The sequence below is a fragment of the Telmatherina bonti genome (genome assembly GCF_933228915.1).
Source record: "Telmatherina bonti genome assembly, chromosome: 10".
In the NCBI taxonomy this organism is placed as follows: Eukaryota; Metazoa; Chordata; class Actinopteri; order Atheriniformes; family Telmatherinidae; genus Telmatherina; species Telmatherina bonti.
Window position 1 is genome coordinate 18,408,960 of NC_136628.1, and position 18,841 is coordinate 18,427,800.

General features: G+C 38.0%; 1 protein-coding gene across 1 annotated transcript in view; it reads right to left on the minus strand.

Annotated features, from left to right (window-relative positions):
- The window catches only part of LOC306761656 (actin-binding LIM protein 3-like), a 56,520-nt gene that overhangs the window by 30,722 nt on the left and 6,957 nt on the right, over positions 1 to 18,841 (minus strand). The window contains exons 3-7 of the mRNA XM_079247918.1: positions 5,863 to 6,046; positions 3,747 to 3,859; positions 1,855 to 1,981; positions 1,569 to 1,662; positions 1,108 to 1,195 (exon numbers count right to left, since the gene is read on the minus strand). Coding sequence (XP_079104044.1) covers positions 1,108 to 1,195; positions 1,569 to 1,662; positions 1,855 to 1,981; positions 3,747 to 3,859; positions 5,863 to 6,046 — 606 coding nt within the window. The remainder of the gene's footprint in view (positions 1 to 1,107; positions 1,196 to 1,568; positions 1,663 to 1,854; positions 1,982 to 3,746; positions 3,860 to 5,862; positions 6,047 to 18,841) is intronic.

The window sequence follows — 18,841 nt, forward strand, 5'->3', positions numbered from 1 at the left end:
GCTTACCTCTAAATGGAAACCAAACTTACCTTGACTCTCCAACACTAGTTGTTACATTTCCCTTTCCTGTTCCCGTTCCAAAGCTCATAAAATACAGTCTTCATAAAAATAAATACAGAGATGTGTTAAAGTGCTTACTCTCACATAATTCTGCATGACAAGCTCGCAAATGAATGTTCACATAAACCTAAAATAAAATCCAAAGAGGTTTGGAAAGAAGTCCTGCGAATATATAAAACTAAAGTAAATCATTGCTGCGTTAGTAGGGCTACTCGTAATTTCAGAGAAAATAAGATGCAATTTCATGAAATCATTAAATGCTTGTCCCTCTGAAGAGTTCGCCACAGTAAATCATTGCACAGTTGAACTGGCACATGATGCATCACTCTACATTTATTTGGGCTTGGGACCACCCTCAGAGAGAAACTGTGTTCCTCTCTGGGCTGCAGCAACACAGGAGAACAGGACTTGAACTGCAGACCATCAGGTCACAGGACAAGCAGCTGTACTGCCTGAGCCACTGCCATCCTTATGAAAAGGCAATCTATATTTTTAAAAAAAAACAGCTGATGGTAAAAGTAATGGCTTCTGTACATGCACAACCCAAAATCCAAGCTGGACTAATTTCAGATTTGAAAGTTAAGTTTTGACCATTACAATCACTTGACTTAAATATGAGTAAAAAACATATTAAGAAAGATCTCAAGCGTATCTGCTATATTAAAGTTACAGCATAAAGAGAGAGGCAGGTACCCACAATACAGCTGTGTGAACAGATTTATGTCCCCACATTTTGAGACATGCAAGCACAGACCAACACAGTTCTACAGATGCAGAATAAGATACGGGCCATCTGGATCTTTGCAGGGTACAGCTGATTTAATAGCTGCTCCAAGTCTATTTTTATGCCTGATTACTGTAAAAAAGCAGAAGCAGCTCTGTATTTCCTTAAAGATATCATATAACTGAAATCTTTAATTGTATTTGTTTTAGTCCCATTTCAGCATGAAATTCATATGTAATACTGACAACATTTTTATCAGGTTACTACATGAAAGTAAAAGTGTTTGATTTGCTTTCAGGTGTTTTTTTTATTTTTTATTTTACCTGTAAGGTACATTTCCTCTCCTTCCAGGAACATCATGTGACAGCGAGCACACCTTGCACAGCTAGGGTGGTAGTGCTTCCCTCCAGCCTAAAGGAGGAATAAAGAGGAGGGAAAAAGTCACAGAAAGCAAAAGAAAGAACTCAATTAGGCACGAAGAAGCAAACAAGAGGCGAAGCAAATGGGAAAATGGGAACAGAGCAGTGATTGATAAGAAACAGAGAAAAACAAGAGTGATGAATGGAGAGAGGTGTGATAAGGATTAGAAAAAAGAATGAGTTGAGCGAGTTTGGTGACTAAAAAGTTCTTTAGTCATTTCAAGGACATGTTAAAGACTATTTCTCTCTCTGTCTCATTCACACACACACACATTTAATAATCATACACATTACTGTTGTTTTTCCATTTTATGCATGTACACATTTTTATATATTCTTGCATGCACAAAAAAAAATGCTCTCACCTCCAGTACTCTACCACTGATGTACCTGTTACAGCCCTCACACCTGATCCCAAATTGGCTGTGATAGTCGGTCTCACAGTAAGGTACCCCATCTCTACCAACAGGACAAAACAGCTTAGTTTTACCCCATGGGTGTCTGCAACTTTCCTCCAACTATTAATCTTTTCTGCATCTAAAATTTAAATTCATGCAACTTCTCAGACAGGAGAATGCTGATATATTAAGGGAAAACAAATCATGTTTGCAGACAACAACAAATAAACTTGTGGAGGATCAAGCCACTTACTTGCTGATGTATTCTCCAGTCAGTGTACAGCCGCACGTCTGGCATTTAAAACAACTGACATGCCACTGCCTCTCCAGAGCCAACAGCGACTGACCTTGTTTGATCTCTTCGCCACAGCCGGCACAGTCTGAAGGACAGGAGAGGAGAGGCATGAAGGGCAGCCAATTATGCTGGAAACATTTTCAGCATTTATGCTGTTATCAGCCTCCTTCTGCATCCGTTGCTTTTCTGGTCCACCAGTCTTTCTTCACTTCTCTCCTTCTTCTTCTCTTCTCATCATCCCTCTCTTTTGTTGAGATGGTCAAACTGTCTCTGCCAGATGGAGCTACCAGATTCAGGCTGCAAGACTCTGAGACGGCAGACTACCTTCTGTGTATGAGTGTGTTTTAGAAGGCTTGTAGCTGCAGGTAATGTGGCTGTTTTTGGACAGCACAACTCCTGTAGGAGTCACTTGATAGATGAATCACAAAGATGCAAGTAATTTCAAATCGTAGCATAGGCGAGAGAGAGAATCATGGCTATAATAAAACAAGAATATGATGCAGCTGCTTATTGCTCTAACGCTATTCTGTATTCAGACAAGGCATTGCTTACGATACCTTAATGTCGACTAGCAAAGGTTGATTAATCTAATTCCTATGTGTCATAAATCCACAGTTCTGCGTAAACTTACTAAAATCTCATTAAGTCAGACATTTTCCGGTGGTGGTATGTTTCTTCATTACATGTGCCAATTTTCAAAGAACAAAAATTCTGCTGCAGTGTCAAAAATATTATATGTGTGACCATTGGTCACCATCTTCATTTATTCATTCATTATCCTAACCGCTTAATCGAATGAAGGGTCACGGGGAAGCTGGAGCCTATCCCAGCTGTCTTTGAGCGAAAGGCAGGGTACACCCTGGACAGCTCGCCAGTCCATCCCAGGGCCTGATGACCATCTATTTGCACTAATTAATTTTTCTCTGATTCAGATATGTTAAAGGTGACTGGTAAACTATTGTCTAAAAATTATTGCACTTTTTACTAAAAACACAACTATATTCGAAATTAAGTAAATTAAGTAATATGGGTTCATCGCTGTTATTCATCAGTTTAAAACATAAGATAAAACCTTATTGTAAATGAGGCCTCACATATGAAGCCTCATTAAGCCAAGCCGGTGTTCAATCAGACAAACAAACACTGTCATGTCATAATCTTGCAAATTTCACTTCAACGTCATGGAAATATGCAAGCCTGTTCATTTGTAGAAGATGATACTGTATCATACAATGTGAGTTGTGCTGCACGAATACACAGTTTCCTCTGTTGTGGAATTAAAATGTGGTTTTATTCTGCATACTTTTGTTTATGTTGGCCTGTTGGCACATGCAGACATAAAAAAAAGATATAATATTCTCCACTTGTGCAAACAGAAAAATCAGCTTGCATTTTGTACAGGTTTTAAACAAAGCAAGTAGGATATGCTATCTATCCTACCTAAAACAGACTTATTTTATCAGTTAATTATATCAGTGCAATGGGCGATATCTGATTTTTAATTTCAGCTAATCTTTAATGCCGTCTTTTCTTAATATCATAAGGTCTTGTAGCATTACTATACCTTGTCGTTCCACAAGGTACCTCAGCTGCTGACGGGGGTTCTCTGGGCTCTTCAAGTCTAAAGAAGTTTGTGCGTATTGCTGTCGGTTGGCTGTCTTTTGATTCTATGACAGCAATGTCTTATCGGGCTTCCTCAGAACTTTCTCGTGGAGTTTTATGGCTTCAGTGTTTTGCCCTCTTTGTCATAAATGTCATGTGCAAAGTTTACAATGTGTTATGTGTCACACAAACATATGGCATAGTATGCATGTGTGCACATATATTAATGTGTGCGTGTTTGATCTTACAGCTTGGTCCGTGGACCTTGACGGGTTTGTCGCTTTTCAGAGAGTATGAGCACTGCTGACACACACATTTTTTCCCACAGAAGGTCACTCTGTCTCCAATTGGGAATGGACTCCTGAGAACACAAGCACAGACACACACACAAAATGACTTGAGTGATACAATGCAGACAAGATAACGTAGACACTTTGGTTCATCACACCGTCTAAAGAGAATTAAGATAAAGAAGCCCATGTAACATGTCTTTTCATTGTCAAGTGCCGAACAGCGTAGCCCCACTCTGCTCGCTGTGAGGATGGCACACTTCTCTTCCCTTTTCCCACTTCACAGAGCATACCTGGACTGTCATAACAGCATCATGTAAAAGTTACAGACACATATGACACAGCTTAAGAGGAAACCTTCACACATGCCTGCAATTACAAAACATTTGGACGTAAGTAAAGACAACAACTGCATGCTATAAAGCTCAAAAGGTCCGCTGTTTAATAAGGGAAAAAAAAGAAGAAAAAATATCAAATTGTGCATTTGGGATTGTAATTTGTGGTCATAAATCTTCTCTCTTCAGTGATCAGCGCTGGAGTTCAGGGCTGTTGCATAGAAGTTGTGGGAGTAGCATAGTGTTAATTCTCTCTGACCAATAAGTCATCAGCAGTGTTGACAACAGATACAATTGTGCTTATATTTATTCATACCCTTTCATTAAAGAAGGAAAAAAACAGCTGCCTGTAAAATAAGCTGAAATTGACTAAAGTAATAATAAATGAAAGTCTTATAAAAATCATTACATTGTTTTCTAATTCTGGTTCAATAGAAATGTTTAGTTTTTTTTTTTTTAAAAAGCAAATAAGATAATATATTGCATTTTACATCACTCATAAACTAATATTTTGTTGAACAATCCTTTAATGTTTCCGCTACAGTCAGGTGTTTTCTGTTCCTCTCAGTCAGACTTCTGCACCTGTTCACAGGTATTTTGTCCCACTGTTCAACAGAAAAGTGCTCTAATTTGTCCAGGACCAATTTGTTTGTTTTTTCTTTTTCAACTCAATTAAATGAAAAAACAGTGTCTTATATGACTAAATTATATTTTTACAAAGTTTTAGTTATTGTTCCTTTTTTAGGTCTCCAGTTATTTGAGTGAATGTTGTAAATTCAGCCTTTTCTTTAATGAAAGGGGAGGAATACATATGAGCACAACTGTATGTCAGTATTGGTTCAGTTTGTGAGAAACTCTAATAATAATATAACTTAAACATAAACCAGCTAAGTCTTCAACATAGAGTGTATTTCTATAAAGAAGCTTTCTTATCAGCATTCCGCTCATCAAAACAAATTTTATTTTAAGGCACAAAAACTGCTTTATATAACAAAAACAATTTGCATAATAAAAATAAAAAGGCTTCACACACCACATATCAAACATCTGATTCAAGTATCTTTCACATATGCTGCACATAAAAAATAAAAATAAAACAAAATAAAAAAATGAAATAAAATAAAATAAATTTTAAGATACAAATCAGGATTCTTCATTTGCTATTTCTTCTCTTCACTGTGATGTGTCCATGTGACTGCATGAGTGCTTGCTGTCTCTTATGTTTTTCTACCTTTAATCTCTGTAGTTTTGTGATAAATATTTCAAATATACGTTACTTTGTCACTCATAATGAGTTTAAATGTGTTTTACTGGCTTTAAGTGTTTCACTGAAGAGATCACGCAGCTTCTCTCAGCACTGTTGGGATCCTGCTGAAGTCAAACCATTTTATAATGGGCAGATGATCCATGCAACCTCCAGAAATGACTGGCCTGCAGTATGTGTGAACTTATGGAGTAGACAGACTTGCAAATGCATTAATCCAGTGTGGGGTGCTCACTGAAAACCTTATTTGTTGTATAAATTTTAGTAGACCACAGATGAATCAGTACTGGCGGCACAAGCATAAAAAATATTTTTGATCCACTTGGAATCTCTTACTGCCTTTAAAGAATATTTTTATATTTTTCCTGTAAATAAATAAATAAATAAAATTAAGTGGAGATTGTAAATGATTCACTCTTTGCAGCTACCTAACTGCTATAATAGACGTCACAACACATAAACACTCTTTCCTTACCTGCAGATGCTGCAGACAAAACAGTGTGGGTGATATGTCCTCCCCAGGGCAGATACCACCTCTCCAGTGATGTACTGGTCACAACTGTCACACTGGGTCCCATAGAGCCGCTGGTAGTCCTCTGTACAGATGTACTCACCAGAATGATGGAAGAAACCCGAGTGCACCAAGTCACATCCGCACACTGAACAGACAAGAGAAAAACAAAGCCACTGGCTTCCACTGTTGCTCAGAAATACAAGCAGAGAGTAATCACCTCAGATGTTATATGAATAAGTTTGTTTTAAGTTAGAGGGACATAATTACAGTCTCACACCTTTAATATATTGTTTTTGATCAGTGTTTTTATGGTGAATGCTGTTACTGAGTATGTTTCCAGCATTTTACACAAACACTCTAGATAATCCATTCACCTAAAGGTTTCACCTTCTGGTTTCTACAGTAACAGTAATCATGGTCAGTAATCAGTGTGTATGTGTGTCTGGGTTTGTGAGAGAGTGACTTCTGTTTGTGGGGGTGCTGTTTACAGTCTGCCGCCTGTTCTGACCTCTAAAGGGTTAATACTATAATCTGGGTTTGGGGATTAAGACAGTTTCTGTCCAGTCTCAAATTGCACAATATGTCATGGTTGTCTGTTCGTGTGGATGTCGAGAGATGGAAAAAAAAGAGAAAAGATTTCACCATTTCATTAAACTCTCCTCCCCTCCAGCTTTTCATTTATTCTGCAGCATCATAATGACACCAAACAGAGGATGAGCTGTTCAGGAGCCAAGCTACTGATGGTATGACCCACGATTTACATAAAAGCCAGAACAACCTCTGTAAACTGTTCACACATAAATAATACTGTGGTGATTCCTGTTCCCTGGTGGGCGTGGTCGGCTGGGAACTGGAGGCACACCTGATTCACATCCCAGCAATCATCACACAACCTATTTAAGACCAGCTCTGCCTGCTATCCAGCGCCAGATTGTTGATTGCCCTGTGGTAAACAGCTCTCGGCCTCAGCTTATGCTGCTTGTACCTACCTTCGGTTTGTAACCTGTCCTGTTTTCCTCCTGCCAGAGAAAGCCTGCCAGTTCCTAGACACCGCCTGCCAGTTTTGCCTGCCTGCCTGCCTGCTTGTTCACTTGTTCCCCTGCTTGCCTGCCTGCCTGCCTCCTGCTGCTCGCCAGTCCGCCATTATCTGCAGTTCTGCTGGAAGAATTCACAGGGATCTGTTGAAGAACAAATAAACCTCTCTCTGTATCCTGACAGTGTCCGCTCTTTGGATCCACCTAGCCCCTCTCTTACAACAAATACGCCATTTATGTCCTCCTAAGGATCGTCACTGTACTCACAGAAGAGTTAAAGTTTACTAAGCTTTTTAATGTGGAAATATGTTGTCATATTGATAACAGCCAGCTTGTGTTTGGGAAAATGTGACACATTTATATGCATTATTGCAGGCAGTGTTGTGTGACACAGCCCAAGAAAAAAGTGCACACTTTGTGTTTACTATATGTCCTGACAGCGTGATGTATGACTTTTATTAAGCAAATGCACAGTCCTTCAGTCAAATGATTGTTTCTAGTCCAGTTGTGCCAACAGTGTGAGGAGGTGGTTGGAAAAGCGGTTTAAAAGGAGCTGAACCAAGATTTGCTCCAGCTGGAGGGAGCTTACCCCCCCCCCCCCCCCCCCCTTCACCTACAGTAAGCTGTGTCTTTCAGTAAACATAATGCGTTGTTGTGAGCAGATCATGACAACTGTCCCTAAAAAAAATAAATAAATAAATAAAAAAAATGTTTTGTTTTTGCAGCCCAACACAAGTCAGTACCCCATATATCCGTCACTGTGACATCATGAACAGAAGTAAATGCTGCTGTATGATGAGTAGCACAATGACACAAGCAGAATGAAAATGTAGGTTAGACGTCTGAAAGGCAGCCAATGGATCAAGATATCTGACAGTGAATTGAGTGTCTGCTCTGTAATTAAGCTAATGGCTCTAAACACAGCAGGGTGAATAGATCTGAGCTGATCCAGGCCAGAGAGTTAAGAGGCTCAGACAGAGCGAGAGATCGCAACTGATACTGCTCAAGCTGAAGAAGCTTTAAGGAAAACAGTCCGATGCAAGCCCAAAGCCAGTACACGAATAGCTTATTTTCATTAGAAAAGAAGGGTTCAAAGGTATTTCTTAAAGTGTATAATATCCATGCGATCTCATTCAGGTATATATATATCAGGAGTGTCTAGCTCCAGTCCTTCAAGGCAACAGTCCTGCAGGTTTCACATGACTCCCTTTTCTAACGCATCTAATTCGAACTAAATAGCTCTCCTCAACAGCTCAAAGTAGGGATGTTGACACATCAATCTGATTTAGGTGTGCTGCAGCAGGAAACATCCAAAACTTGCAGAAAAGCAGCCCTCGCGGACCAACTTTGGACCCCCTGGTGTATGTATTCAGTCCATGTTTTGTTATCAGCCTGCCAGTTATACCATATCCTCTGTCCATTAAAGATTGTTCTCCTTGCCAAGAGTCCAGTAATTAGAAAATCTGCATTCCTTACATACATTGTTTGCAGCAGGACATGCTTATATTCCATCAGGCTGCAGTGGAGAATTTCTTTTTGGTTTGTTTTTTTTTTGCAGTCATCACAACAGCAGCATCAGAGCCAGTGACTCAAAGAAACTGCAGAACTAGATAAAGAAGGTCGGCAGTCTGCTGGAGACCGCTCTGGAGCCCCGAGATGAACGCTGCAAAGGCTGTTCAGCAAAGTGGGCAACATCACAAACCCTCAACACAACATACTGATGAAAAATGTCTTCACTTGGAGCCTTTTCAGCTCTGTTGATGTGAATACACACAGCAACAATGTAACACAACTATGCCAAGACAGAGAGACTTCTTTTATTTCAAATATATGATTTATCTGTTTCTGTATTTGTCCATGTCTCCTATTTTTACTTCTCAGTTTGTTAAACAATTTAGAGTATTTTTCCTTGAACATTGCAACAATTTTCCTTTGGGCTTCATTTGAGGCCAAATTGTTGCATAACGTCACTTTTATTTGAATTGTGCATTTTAAACATAATGTAATTTAAAATGTTAAAAACATAAAAAGCCTGAAAATAAACAAACAAAAAAAAAAATCTTTGCACAAAAACTAAGAATATATATATATATTTTTTTTTTGCCTCGCATAAGATTGTCTCCAATGACAACAAGCCTTGTTTCTCCAGTGAGGCAGACCTATTTCTATGCTTGGTCAGTGTTAAATATTGTAGTTGGGCCAAGTCAAATCAAATTTATGAAGCACATTTAAAACAGCCAGAGCTGATTATAGTGCTTTACAGTACATGAGCAAAACTGACACAACATGGTGATTAAAAAAACAGTGATGGTGGAAATTAAAAAATGGATTACAAAACTGAATAGTTTGTTAAATAAGATAATTATTAAACCACATAAAACACTTAAGAAGTTAGTAGCTATAAAGAACATAGGCTACATATTGTTTTAAATGTTTCAGTGGATGTGGTCCATTGAATTAACAAAATGTTCTCAAGCTAATGAATACAAAGACACAATCATCCTCAATTGAACAACAGTTTGAGTAAATATCTAACAATTAAGGAATTGTTCACACAATACAGGAAGGCCAATTCCTTGCCTAATGGATCTAAAACTAAAGACTATCAATCATTTATTCTTATTTGCTTTCTTTTGTAACTCTGAAGATGTAAAAGTAAACTTTTTCTGAAAGTAAATAAAAACTGGGGCATCATCTCAGACACAGAAATGCTAAAATGGGTGAGGTTTTTTTTTTGTTTGTTTGTTTTTTTCTGTATCTGCTGAGGAAAAGCTGCTGTCGTACAGCTCTGAAATGTCAGCGTGACCTTTATTTGCCTGCCTGGGACTTGAGCCGTTAACAGGGGAAGAGTTACAGCTACTGCAACAAGCATTCATCCACTGAACTCTACTGTCATCTCTCTATACGTGACAAGTGCCCAAAAAGTCAATTGCATTTCAGTGGGTTCCAAAAAGCATCAAAAGTATGTTAAAGTGAAGCTTTACACACATAAACAGACATCTCCTGTCCACTGTCCAAAGACACACACATAAGGATAATGACATCTCATCATTTCTCACCCCTGCTGATAGTGTCCACTCATTCATTACTGTATCATGGAAAGCTATTATGATGTGGATGAAACAGGAATGAGGGGAAGCTGTTAAGACTTGGACCCTCTGGAGGGAGCTTTGGTATATTTTCATTTCAGATAACAGGTCAAAAATTGCCATGAAAATTGCCCCATTGACCAAAGTCCTTGTACAAGGGTCCCTTTTTTACAAAGGCTGGCCTTGTGAAGACATATAACAGCTGAATGAAGGTTTATGTGAGTGTTTTATAACTTTGTTTAAGCTCTTGTCTTATGCCATCTTAGCTGGTCAGTATCCTTCAAAGATAATCTATGTCAACAGTCAGTAAATATATCATTGTAAAGGTTTACACAGACTGCCATACACAGTCATAACCAAGGATATAGCATCTTGACAGTTTTGGAACAATAATATAAATATAGTCTACAGACAAAGGGTGACTGCCAAGACTAAGCCCAGCAAATTTATACACCTACTGTATGGCTTTACCAGGCTTAGGTAATATTTTAGTTTCTGTATAAAAATTATTTTTTTTTTTTTAGGCTCCAAATATTTTGATTATAGTTTTATAAATATCAAATGGCAGTTACTTTATTTTATACAGTCAAATACTACACTCAGCTCATACTGAAACTGGTTTTCATTTAGGTGCAAATACAGTATTTAATTTACATCTTTTCTATATACTTTAGGGCAAGTCATCAAAAGAAGATCACCTACCACAACCTATCATCAATATGAGGAGTAAGAATTCAAATGAAGGACAATGAAAAAAGAAATCATGGATTATTTGTCCAAAGGCAACTAATGACAACAGGCAAAATACCAATATAATGAGGCAATATAAACCATTCAAAGATGGATGTAATCTGACTTATATTGATAAAGTGAAAGCCTTAAGAAATGAAACAGGAAGTGAGCATCAGACAACACAGAACAAAACAAAAAAAGGCAAAACCTGAATAAACCTGAACCCATAAAAACTGTGTTCTAGTCGAGAGAAATAAATCTCCTTCAATGACGTGTCTGCATGTTGAAAATGCAGAATACAGCTGTACAGAAATGCTAGCACGGCTGAAGACTATGAGTTGCTGTCAGTACATCATTATTACACTGAAAGATTGTGACACAACCACAGCAAATCTGTTTCATGTTGTGTATCCAGCAGTATGCCGAAGTAGAAATAATTCCATTGGACTGAAGATTTCACTGTGATTTTAATAGAAGAAAATGTCGCAGCAGAGATCCCACTGGAATATGAATGAGAAAATACCTCCTTTCCACCATTTATTATCCCCTCACTGACACATGACATTTCACTTTTTTTTATGGACAGCTGGGAACAAATCTTCTCACTGACGCTGCTGGCCGAAGCTTTATGTTCAACTACGTCAGAGGTTGTGCAGCACCATGTGACTCCTTCTGACCAAAACCCGCTGTCCCAAACTGAAGTCTTTTCCCTCACTGCTGAAGCACTGTCAACCTGGAGCTAAATACAACTTGGCAGCTCAAATAAAACAGTAACCTGCACAGAGGGATTTAGTTTTATTCTCCACAGTGTTAAACTATTCTGATACGGTTTGGTAATGAACTAAATCTTTTCCCTGAGAGACTGAGATACTTTCCTCAATGTAAAAGAAACATAATCAAGATGATCAATTAACCATTACTCATATTTCTCTTATAAACTTCAGCTTGTGGCAAAGCAAATAAAAAAAAAAAGCTCCATCTGAAGGCAAATCCAGTCTCATCTCTGACTGCGCAGCACAGCCAGACGCCGATGAGTCAGCTCTCTGTTATGACAGCATCGGTGATCCCAGGAGTCCCAGGGCCCTACTTTGCAGGATGACAGTCTTTTGTTGTTGTTGTCGTTTTTTTTCTCTCTATTTTCTCAACAAATCCAACTGGCTTCACTTGAAGCTAAATAAAGAATTAAAAAAAACATGCAGCTTTAATTCATACAATTTATGTTAGTTTCATATTAAAGGTGAATGCAGATTCATTGTTTGTTCAATTCAATCTGATCAGAGTCTGATTTGTCTGACTTTTAACATTAGCTAAACAATAATCTAATAGATAGAGAAATAAATTGGCAAAAGAAATTGTTTAAACATTAGTATAACTAATAACATTAATAATAATTATGTAGTACATGCTTTGCTATTTGCTCATTGTGTAATGAATGGGATATCATAAGTATGGTGGTAATAAGATAATCACAACACTGCACTGCTGGAAAGGGAATGGACTCACAGTGTTTATGCACAAGCAAACAAACTCTCAACAGACTTTGCAAGACTACAACAACTTCCCTAATTCCAGAAATGTGGGCCAGTGTCCCGCAGTTCAAAGGATTCCCTGGAACAACACACCTGACATAGATTACTGGGTCATCAAAAGGGTTGTGCGGAAGATGACAAGTTTTTACAGACCACTACAAACCTGCAGGACACTGGTCTAAGAGGTCTGGACTAAGTTTGGTGGAAGCCAGACTTTCCTGTTTTCATGACTGAATATTTATTCATTTTTCCAAACCGCTTAATCCGATTAGGTATCGCAGGGAAGCTGGAGCATATCCCAGCAATCAGGCGAGAGTCAGGGTACACCTTGGACAGGTTGCCAGTCCATCACAGAGCCGCACATAGAGACAAACAACCACTCACTCCAGTTTAGAGTAAACAATTAACCTAACATGCATGTCTTTGGACGGTGGGAGGAAGTCGGAGTATCCGGAGAACATACAAACTCCACATAGAAAGACCACCGTTCAAGCCTCCCTGCCAGCCAAGGATCAAACCAGCGACATTCACCTGACTTAACTGTGCTTCTCGATGAAAAGTACAGATTAGTACTGCTTTTTCAAGCCTTTTTCCTGCTTTTCTTTTTCTCCTTTTTTTTATTCTTTTCACATATTTATTTCATTTAATAAATCAAAAAACATTTTAAAGACGCAATCTGTCACTTTTTTACCTTAAAACTCTGCATCCCAGACTTGTTTTATGACACATTGATCTCAGTCATGTGGATTTTGATTTGCTGATGCAGCGGCGTTCTGAGGCTGAGAAACTGCGATGCAACTTTTACATCCGGGACACGCTGAGTAGTTTTACTTCACGGTAAAATAAGAAACTGGCTGTTTTAAACGCGCAATGTCTGATTCATCAAAAAAACTCAAGAAGATTAAAAGAGAGAAAGGGACAAAACAAGAGTCATTGTAAGACCATCTTTTGCTGGCTGAAGAGAGCTAACAGGTCAGGTAGGATGCAAGATGGATGCTAAATTAGCCAATGATAAGGGGCGCATGACGGGGAAATGGTAAAAGTTTCGTAGTGTCTTTAAAACCAAACATGTCTTCAATCAAATTTTGAAAGAAAAAGGAGCAGCAAGAAATAAAGCAAGTACTGTCATTGATATTCTTACTGTAAATAAGAATGCTAGATTAACAAAACAAATCCTAACTCCAGCTGCTCTCTGAGTTTATACTATTTGACAAACTTTCAACTGATGTCACTCATGACGCTTTTCAGTGAAACGCTGCTGAATGAAATGTTAGACTACTAACAGTGGTAGCAATAGATCAACTTTAAATGAAAGACACTGCTGTGTATTTACACTGGTTTTTTTTTTCCCACACGTTGCAGGTCTTCAATGTTTTTATTATTGTGAAGGACTATATAAATAAAGTTTACCTTATCTTATCTTATCTTATCTTATCTTATTTTATCTTATCTTATCTTATCTTAGTGTTTCTTTACCCATTAAATTCTTTACATGTTTTTAAATACAGAACTTTAACCAAGCTTTTGTGAATCATTTGACGTTATATTTCTGTTTACTGGCTTTTACTAACCGTTGGGTGGTTAGATTCGAGCATTAAGGTTGCTCTGTAATCAGATTGTGCATATCGGTGTACTTTAGATGATCACTAAACATTGCTACCCTCTGTGAGTGTGAACAACCTGAACTGAAAAACTTTTTCTAGATTGGATATTAGGTTAAGTATAAATCGATCTTGAATAACAGATGCATCCTCTGGTGTAAAGATGCCTTTAAAAAAAGAATGATTTTTGCTCGTTAACTTCAGTGAAGTCAGACATTTTTAAGGACCTGGAAGTAGATAAAAGTTGCTCTCTTGAATTTCTCTAACTCATAATCTCTGTCCTGGCAAATGTGACCTACACCTGACATCATGAGCGACACACATTGGTCTGTGTGTTAAGTTAAATGTAACTTTTCTACAAGGATGCCAGAAATGGAAAAAGACTAAAACCTGTAAGTCATTCAGATTAAAGAAAGAAAAAAAAAGATATGATACTTGCAATGTCCAGGCATGCAGAATCAGGATGTGCATCACTGAAGCGATTTAGCAAAGACCTTGAAGTTCATTGAGACTCCTGTCATTAGTCTTTACTTTGTTAGAATCAACCAAGTTTTTCATCAGCCCTTTTTGGTCCGCTTAGTTTGTCATTTTCTCCTTCACAGGGAACCTTTGAGACGGAACTGATTCATGTGTGGACAAAGACGTGCAAACACATTTGGCAGGAAGACAAAAAGACCATTTTCTCTGTTTATTGCCAGAAGCAAAAGGTTGAGGCAATAACAGGAAACGGCAATGAGAAATATATTTGAGAGAAGTGGATGTAATGAAGATAGATGCTCAAGCCAAGAACTCCTGGAGGACTGATGACACATGTTGACTAACTCATCTTTTATTTAGCCCAAAGTTACACATACAAACCTACAGCTCAAGAACACTGACCCAATGTGCAAATGCAGCAAAGGAGCGCTGATACAGTAGTTAATGCGTCTCAGTTTGTCCTTGAAGTCTCTTTTGTGAAAGCGAGCTAGGCCATGCATGGCTGTCTGCTTGGCTGATACACTAACACAGATGAAATACAGTCCCTCCTCCTGGCATGCTTCATTTCTGAAATACAACTTGTTTCTTCCAAAACTGGGTCAGACTAAGTCTTATGAAAAGAATCATAAGAAGAAGTCTGTTTTATAATAAACTGAGAAAGCGGATCTTGAAGATCAAACACAATTAAATGGGTGTCTGTTTATCATTAAGCGATACCCTTAAAGTTGTCAAAAACAGCCGTGTAAAAGGTTTCCATATGACAGTGTTTGTTGTTTTATCCATTAATGCTAGAAGGTCATAGACAATTTGCATGGATGCATTTTCAGGGAAAGAAGAGGATTGTTTCAGACCCGAAGCTGAAATGAGACATGGAGAAAAACAAAGAAAATAAAGATGGGAGTCAGGGGACAGATTAGAGGAAGCAGAATAGTGAAAGGGCATCGTATATGATGTGAAAGGCAGTCAGACAGCAGAGGGAAGGGATGAGACAGAGAGGCCCAGGGGAGGTATCAGTGAGGCTATCGATCTATCCATCCAGCTCACATCCACCGTCCTGTTTCTTTCTTCCTTTCTCTATTTGCATCATCAACATGGGATGGATTTCCGTGTTGCTCCTCTTAATTTGCATGACTGGGATGGACAGATAAATAAAAGAAAACGCAACAGGAAAACAGAGAAAAAGGCGGAGTTTAATCAGTCCGGGATGAAGCACAACATTGGCTTTTAGTGACAGTGCAACGAATTCAGCTTTTTGATCATTTAAATTAACATGTGTCAGTCAAAGTAAGGGCAATACATCATGTATTTGCACATGCTGCAGATCATGGAGGCAGCTTTTTAAAAACTGTCAAGTTGTTCCAAAGTTGGGGCAAATTTATGAGGAGGTTCCATGTTTAACGGGAGCAGATGGATATTACCCACAAAACTGCACTTCTTTTCTTCTGTCTATGAATAATCAGCCCTGCTGAAACCAACCCTGGTGCATATCTAAAGAACCTGCAGCCAATTACTGATGGCAAACACCACAGTGATCATTTGTCCTTGTTATGATGGGTGTCAGTTGTTGTGTCAGACTGAAAGGAAATGTCACACAAGTGTTCAAATTTGGTGACTGACTGGTGTAATGACAATGTTGAAAAACTGAAAGTACATTTAGACCAAGACATCTTTCTTTTTCAGACTTCATACACTTTTTCATACACCTGTTCTACGGTCATTTTCCAGACACTTTCATCCAAAGCAACTTATATGTGATAAATGATCAATTAACCTTGGTGGACGGATGCCGGAGTAGCCGGAGAGAACCCATGGATACACAAGGAGAACATCTAAACTTCACACAGAAAGGCCACTGTTCAACATGTTAATCATTTATCATGTACTTTATACTAAATAAAATTAATTTTGTAGCGACTGAAAATTATTCTTTGTAGATATTTAGCCCTTAAAATCCTTGGATATTTGGTCAATATCTATTTCAAGTCAATATCTATTGGTCAAGTCTATTTTCAATTTCATGCATCCATTCAGCTTTTAATTTTTTTTCTTAAAAATCACGGATATCCATCTCCCAGGCATTCTGGTTGCAGTCTGCACCACTTTTGTCCATCAAAAAACAACCTTATAATTAAGTCTTCAGTAAGTCTTCAGAAAGTAAATTTTTGCATAACTTGGAATCTTTAAAAAAAGGGAAAAGTATTTATTGTCTGCTAAAAAGACAGTGATGCATTATGAATCTGACATTCAAAGCAAACAAAGAATATTATCAAGAAAGTGACACAAAGGGAAGAGAAGCGAGGACAATGAGTAGAGACGTAACAAAAACAGAAATGTCTTTGAGCTCAAACTTGACATTTGATTCCTATCTGTTTCATCAGCTGATATCTACTTAGCCAACAGTCCATTAGCTTAAGGTCATTAAGCTTATGCTGCAAGATCCTTGTTCATTGTGATAAATACTTTAATACCAGACAGAACACTTCAAACAACAAATCTAACCTGTTCTTTGTCAGAAGAAATGCGTACTTTCACTGATAAAACAGTCAGCCAATTGGAGAATCAATTATTCATCCAAACATGTAACCAAAAAGAGTTTTTTCTGCTCAAGGGAAGAATGTTGCATGCAATGAAATATGTTGTTTTATTCTCATCTTTGGTACTTTGCGACTGAGTGCACTGAAGCAATGCTTGTTTCAGATCAAACAGAGAAAAGCTGTGTTGCCTTGCTGCACGCTTTGGGACTGAGTAGGTCCCGGCCTGTAAAAGGAGATTAGCTGGTTGGAGTCTGACTATGGACTGAAATCCTGCTGACTGCACTGCAAAGCCAGCTGCTGACTCCAGACCTCTTTCAATGTGTTGTGTTCCATCTGTTCACTGGTAAGGCTCAACCATGGGAAGATATACAAAAAGAAAGCCATATGCATAAATATCCCCATGTATGCGCCAAGATCATACGAATGCATCCACAAAATATCACTGACGCTCTTCAAATTTTAAAGGTTTTATAGCAGACATTTTGGTAGTTTGGTGCCCGAGGCCTAGAGTACTCAGACCTGTGTTAAACGTAAGATATTATGGAAAAGCTCTCTTTTCTCTCTTTCGTTCAGTACCTTAGAACTTAGAACATAGAGTGTCTAATTGTGATGGTGAAATGAAGCTTCATGAAGCATTGAAACTTTCCAGTAAGTTGGTTCAAGAAAGGGTTCATTTCTCAAGGCTTCATGCGCTGAAAAGCTACATTCTGGTCAAAATGTATAAAACACACAACTATGAGCTTAACTATGGTGGTTTTTAGTTTTTAGTCTTTCAATGAACTGTCCTTTAAATCAGTAATGGCTCTTAGGACTAAACATAAATGATGACAAACATGTGACCATGGATTCTTTTTTCAGTATATTTTCTAGTGTAATCTGGCATATTACTTTGCTGTATAATAGTAATGAACTGTAACTGTCTTATGAATGCACCATATTCATGTAAACCAATTATCCCACAAACAATATAAAATTGTTTGTGTCAGATGTGCTTGGAGACGGCAGCAGTGATCTCCTTCCATCTACTGGAACTATGGCCATACGACGTTTCATGGGGAAAAGCCTGTTGCAGCGTTTGCATCTGGAGTTTATTATGAGCGCTTTTGCAACCACTTGACGCTGCTTTTGTGGCTTTTGCTCGTTGACTCTACTCTTTATTCTGTATTCTTTGTCCTGATTCTTGCGCAAGTGCTAAAATGAGTTATCGTTATCGTAGTGTTGGAGTTCGTTGTTGGGACTGTGAGCTAATTTGTTGTTGGTTCCATGTTGGTCTTTTACTATCCATACGACAGAAATTTCCGCTCTTTTATGAACAAGTTCATCAGTTTTGGTTGGCTGGTCATCTTTCAGTGAATTACTGTGCACTGAAACACGTCTGCTACCGTCTTTATCGATTTTTGTTTATATATTGCAGTGCACATGATGTAAAGTGCATCTTGACGTAAAATACAGCAGTAAAGCACCTTATCATGGCATGAACAATAGAGCCTCATATGTAAGGATAGGCATTTTCTGTTGTCCAAATGATATATGCTGGAGGTTTCCTTCTTGTTAAAAGGGAGTTTTTTCCGTCCCACTGTCGCCAGTGTGCTTGCTCAGGATGGGAGATTGAGTTGGAGTTTCCAACTCAATCTGTTGGTTTCCTTATATAGGCTAATATGAATTGACTTTTATTATGTTATTTTCCTGTCTGTAAAGCATATTGAGGTGGCATTGCCATGATTTGACGCTATATAAATAAATGTCTATTTAATCAAATATATATCGTCATATTGCCCAGCGCAGCGATGTAGTATATAATACATATGTATATATATATATATATATATATATATATATATATATATATATATATATATATATATATATATATATATATATATACATATATATTATATACTACATCGCTGCGCTGGGCAATATGACGATATATATATATATATA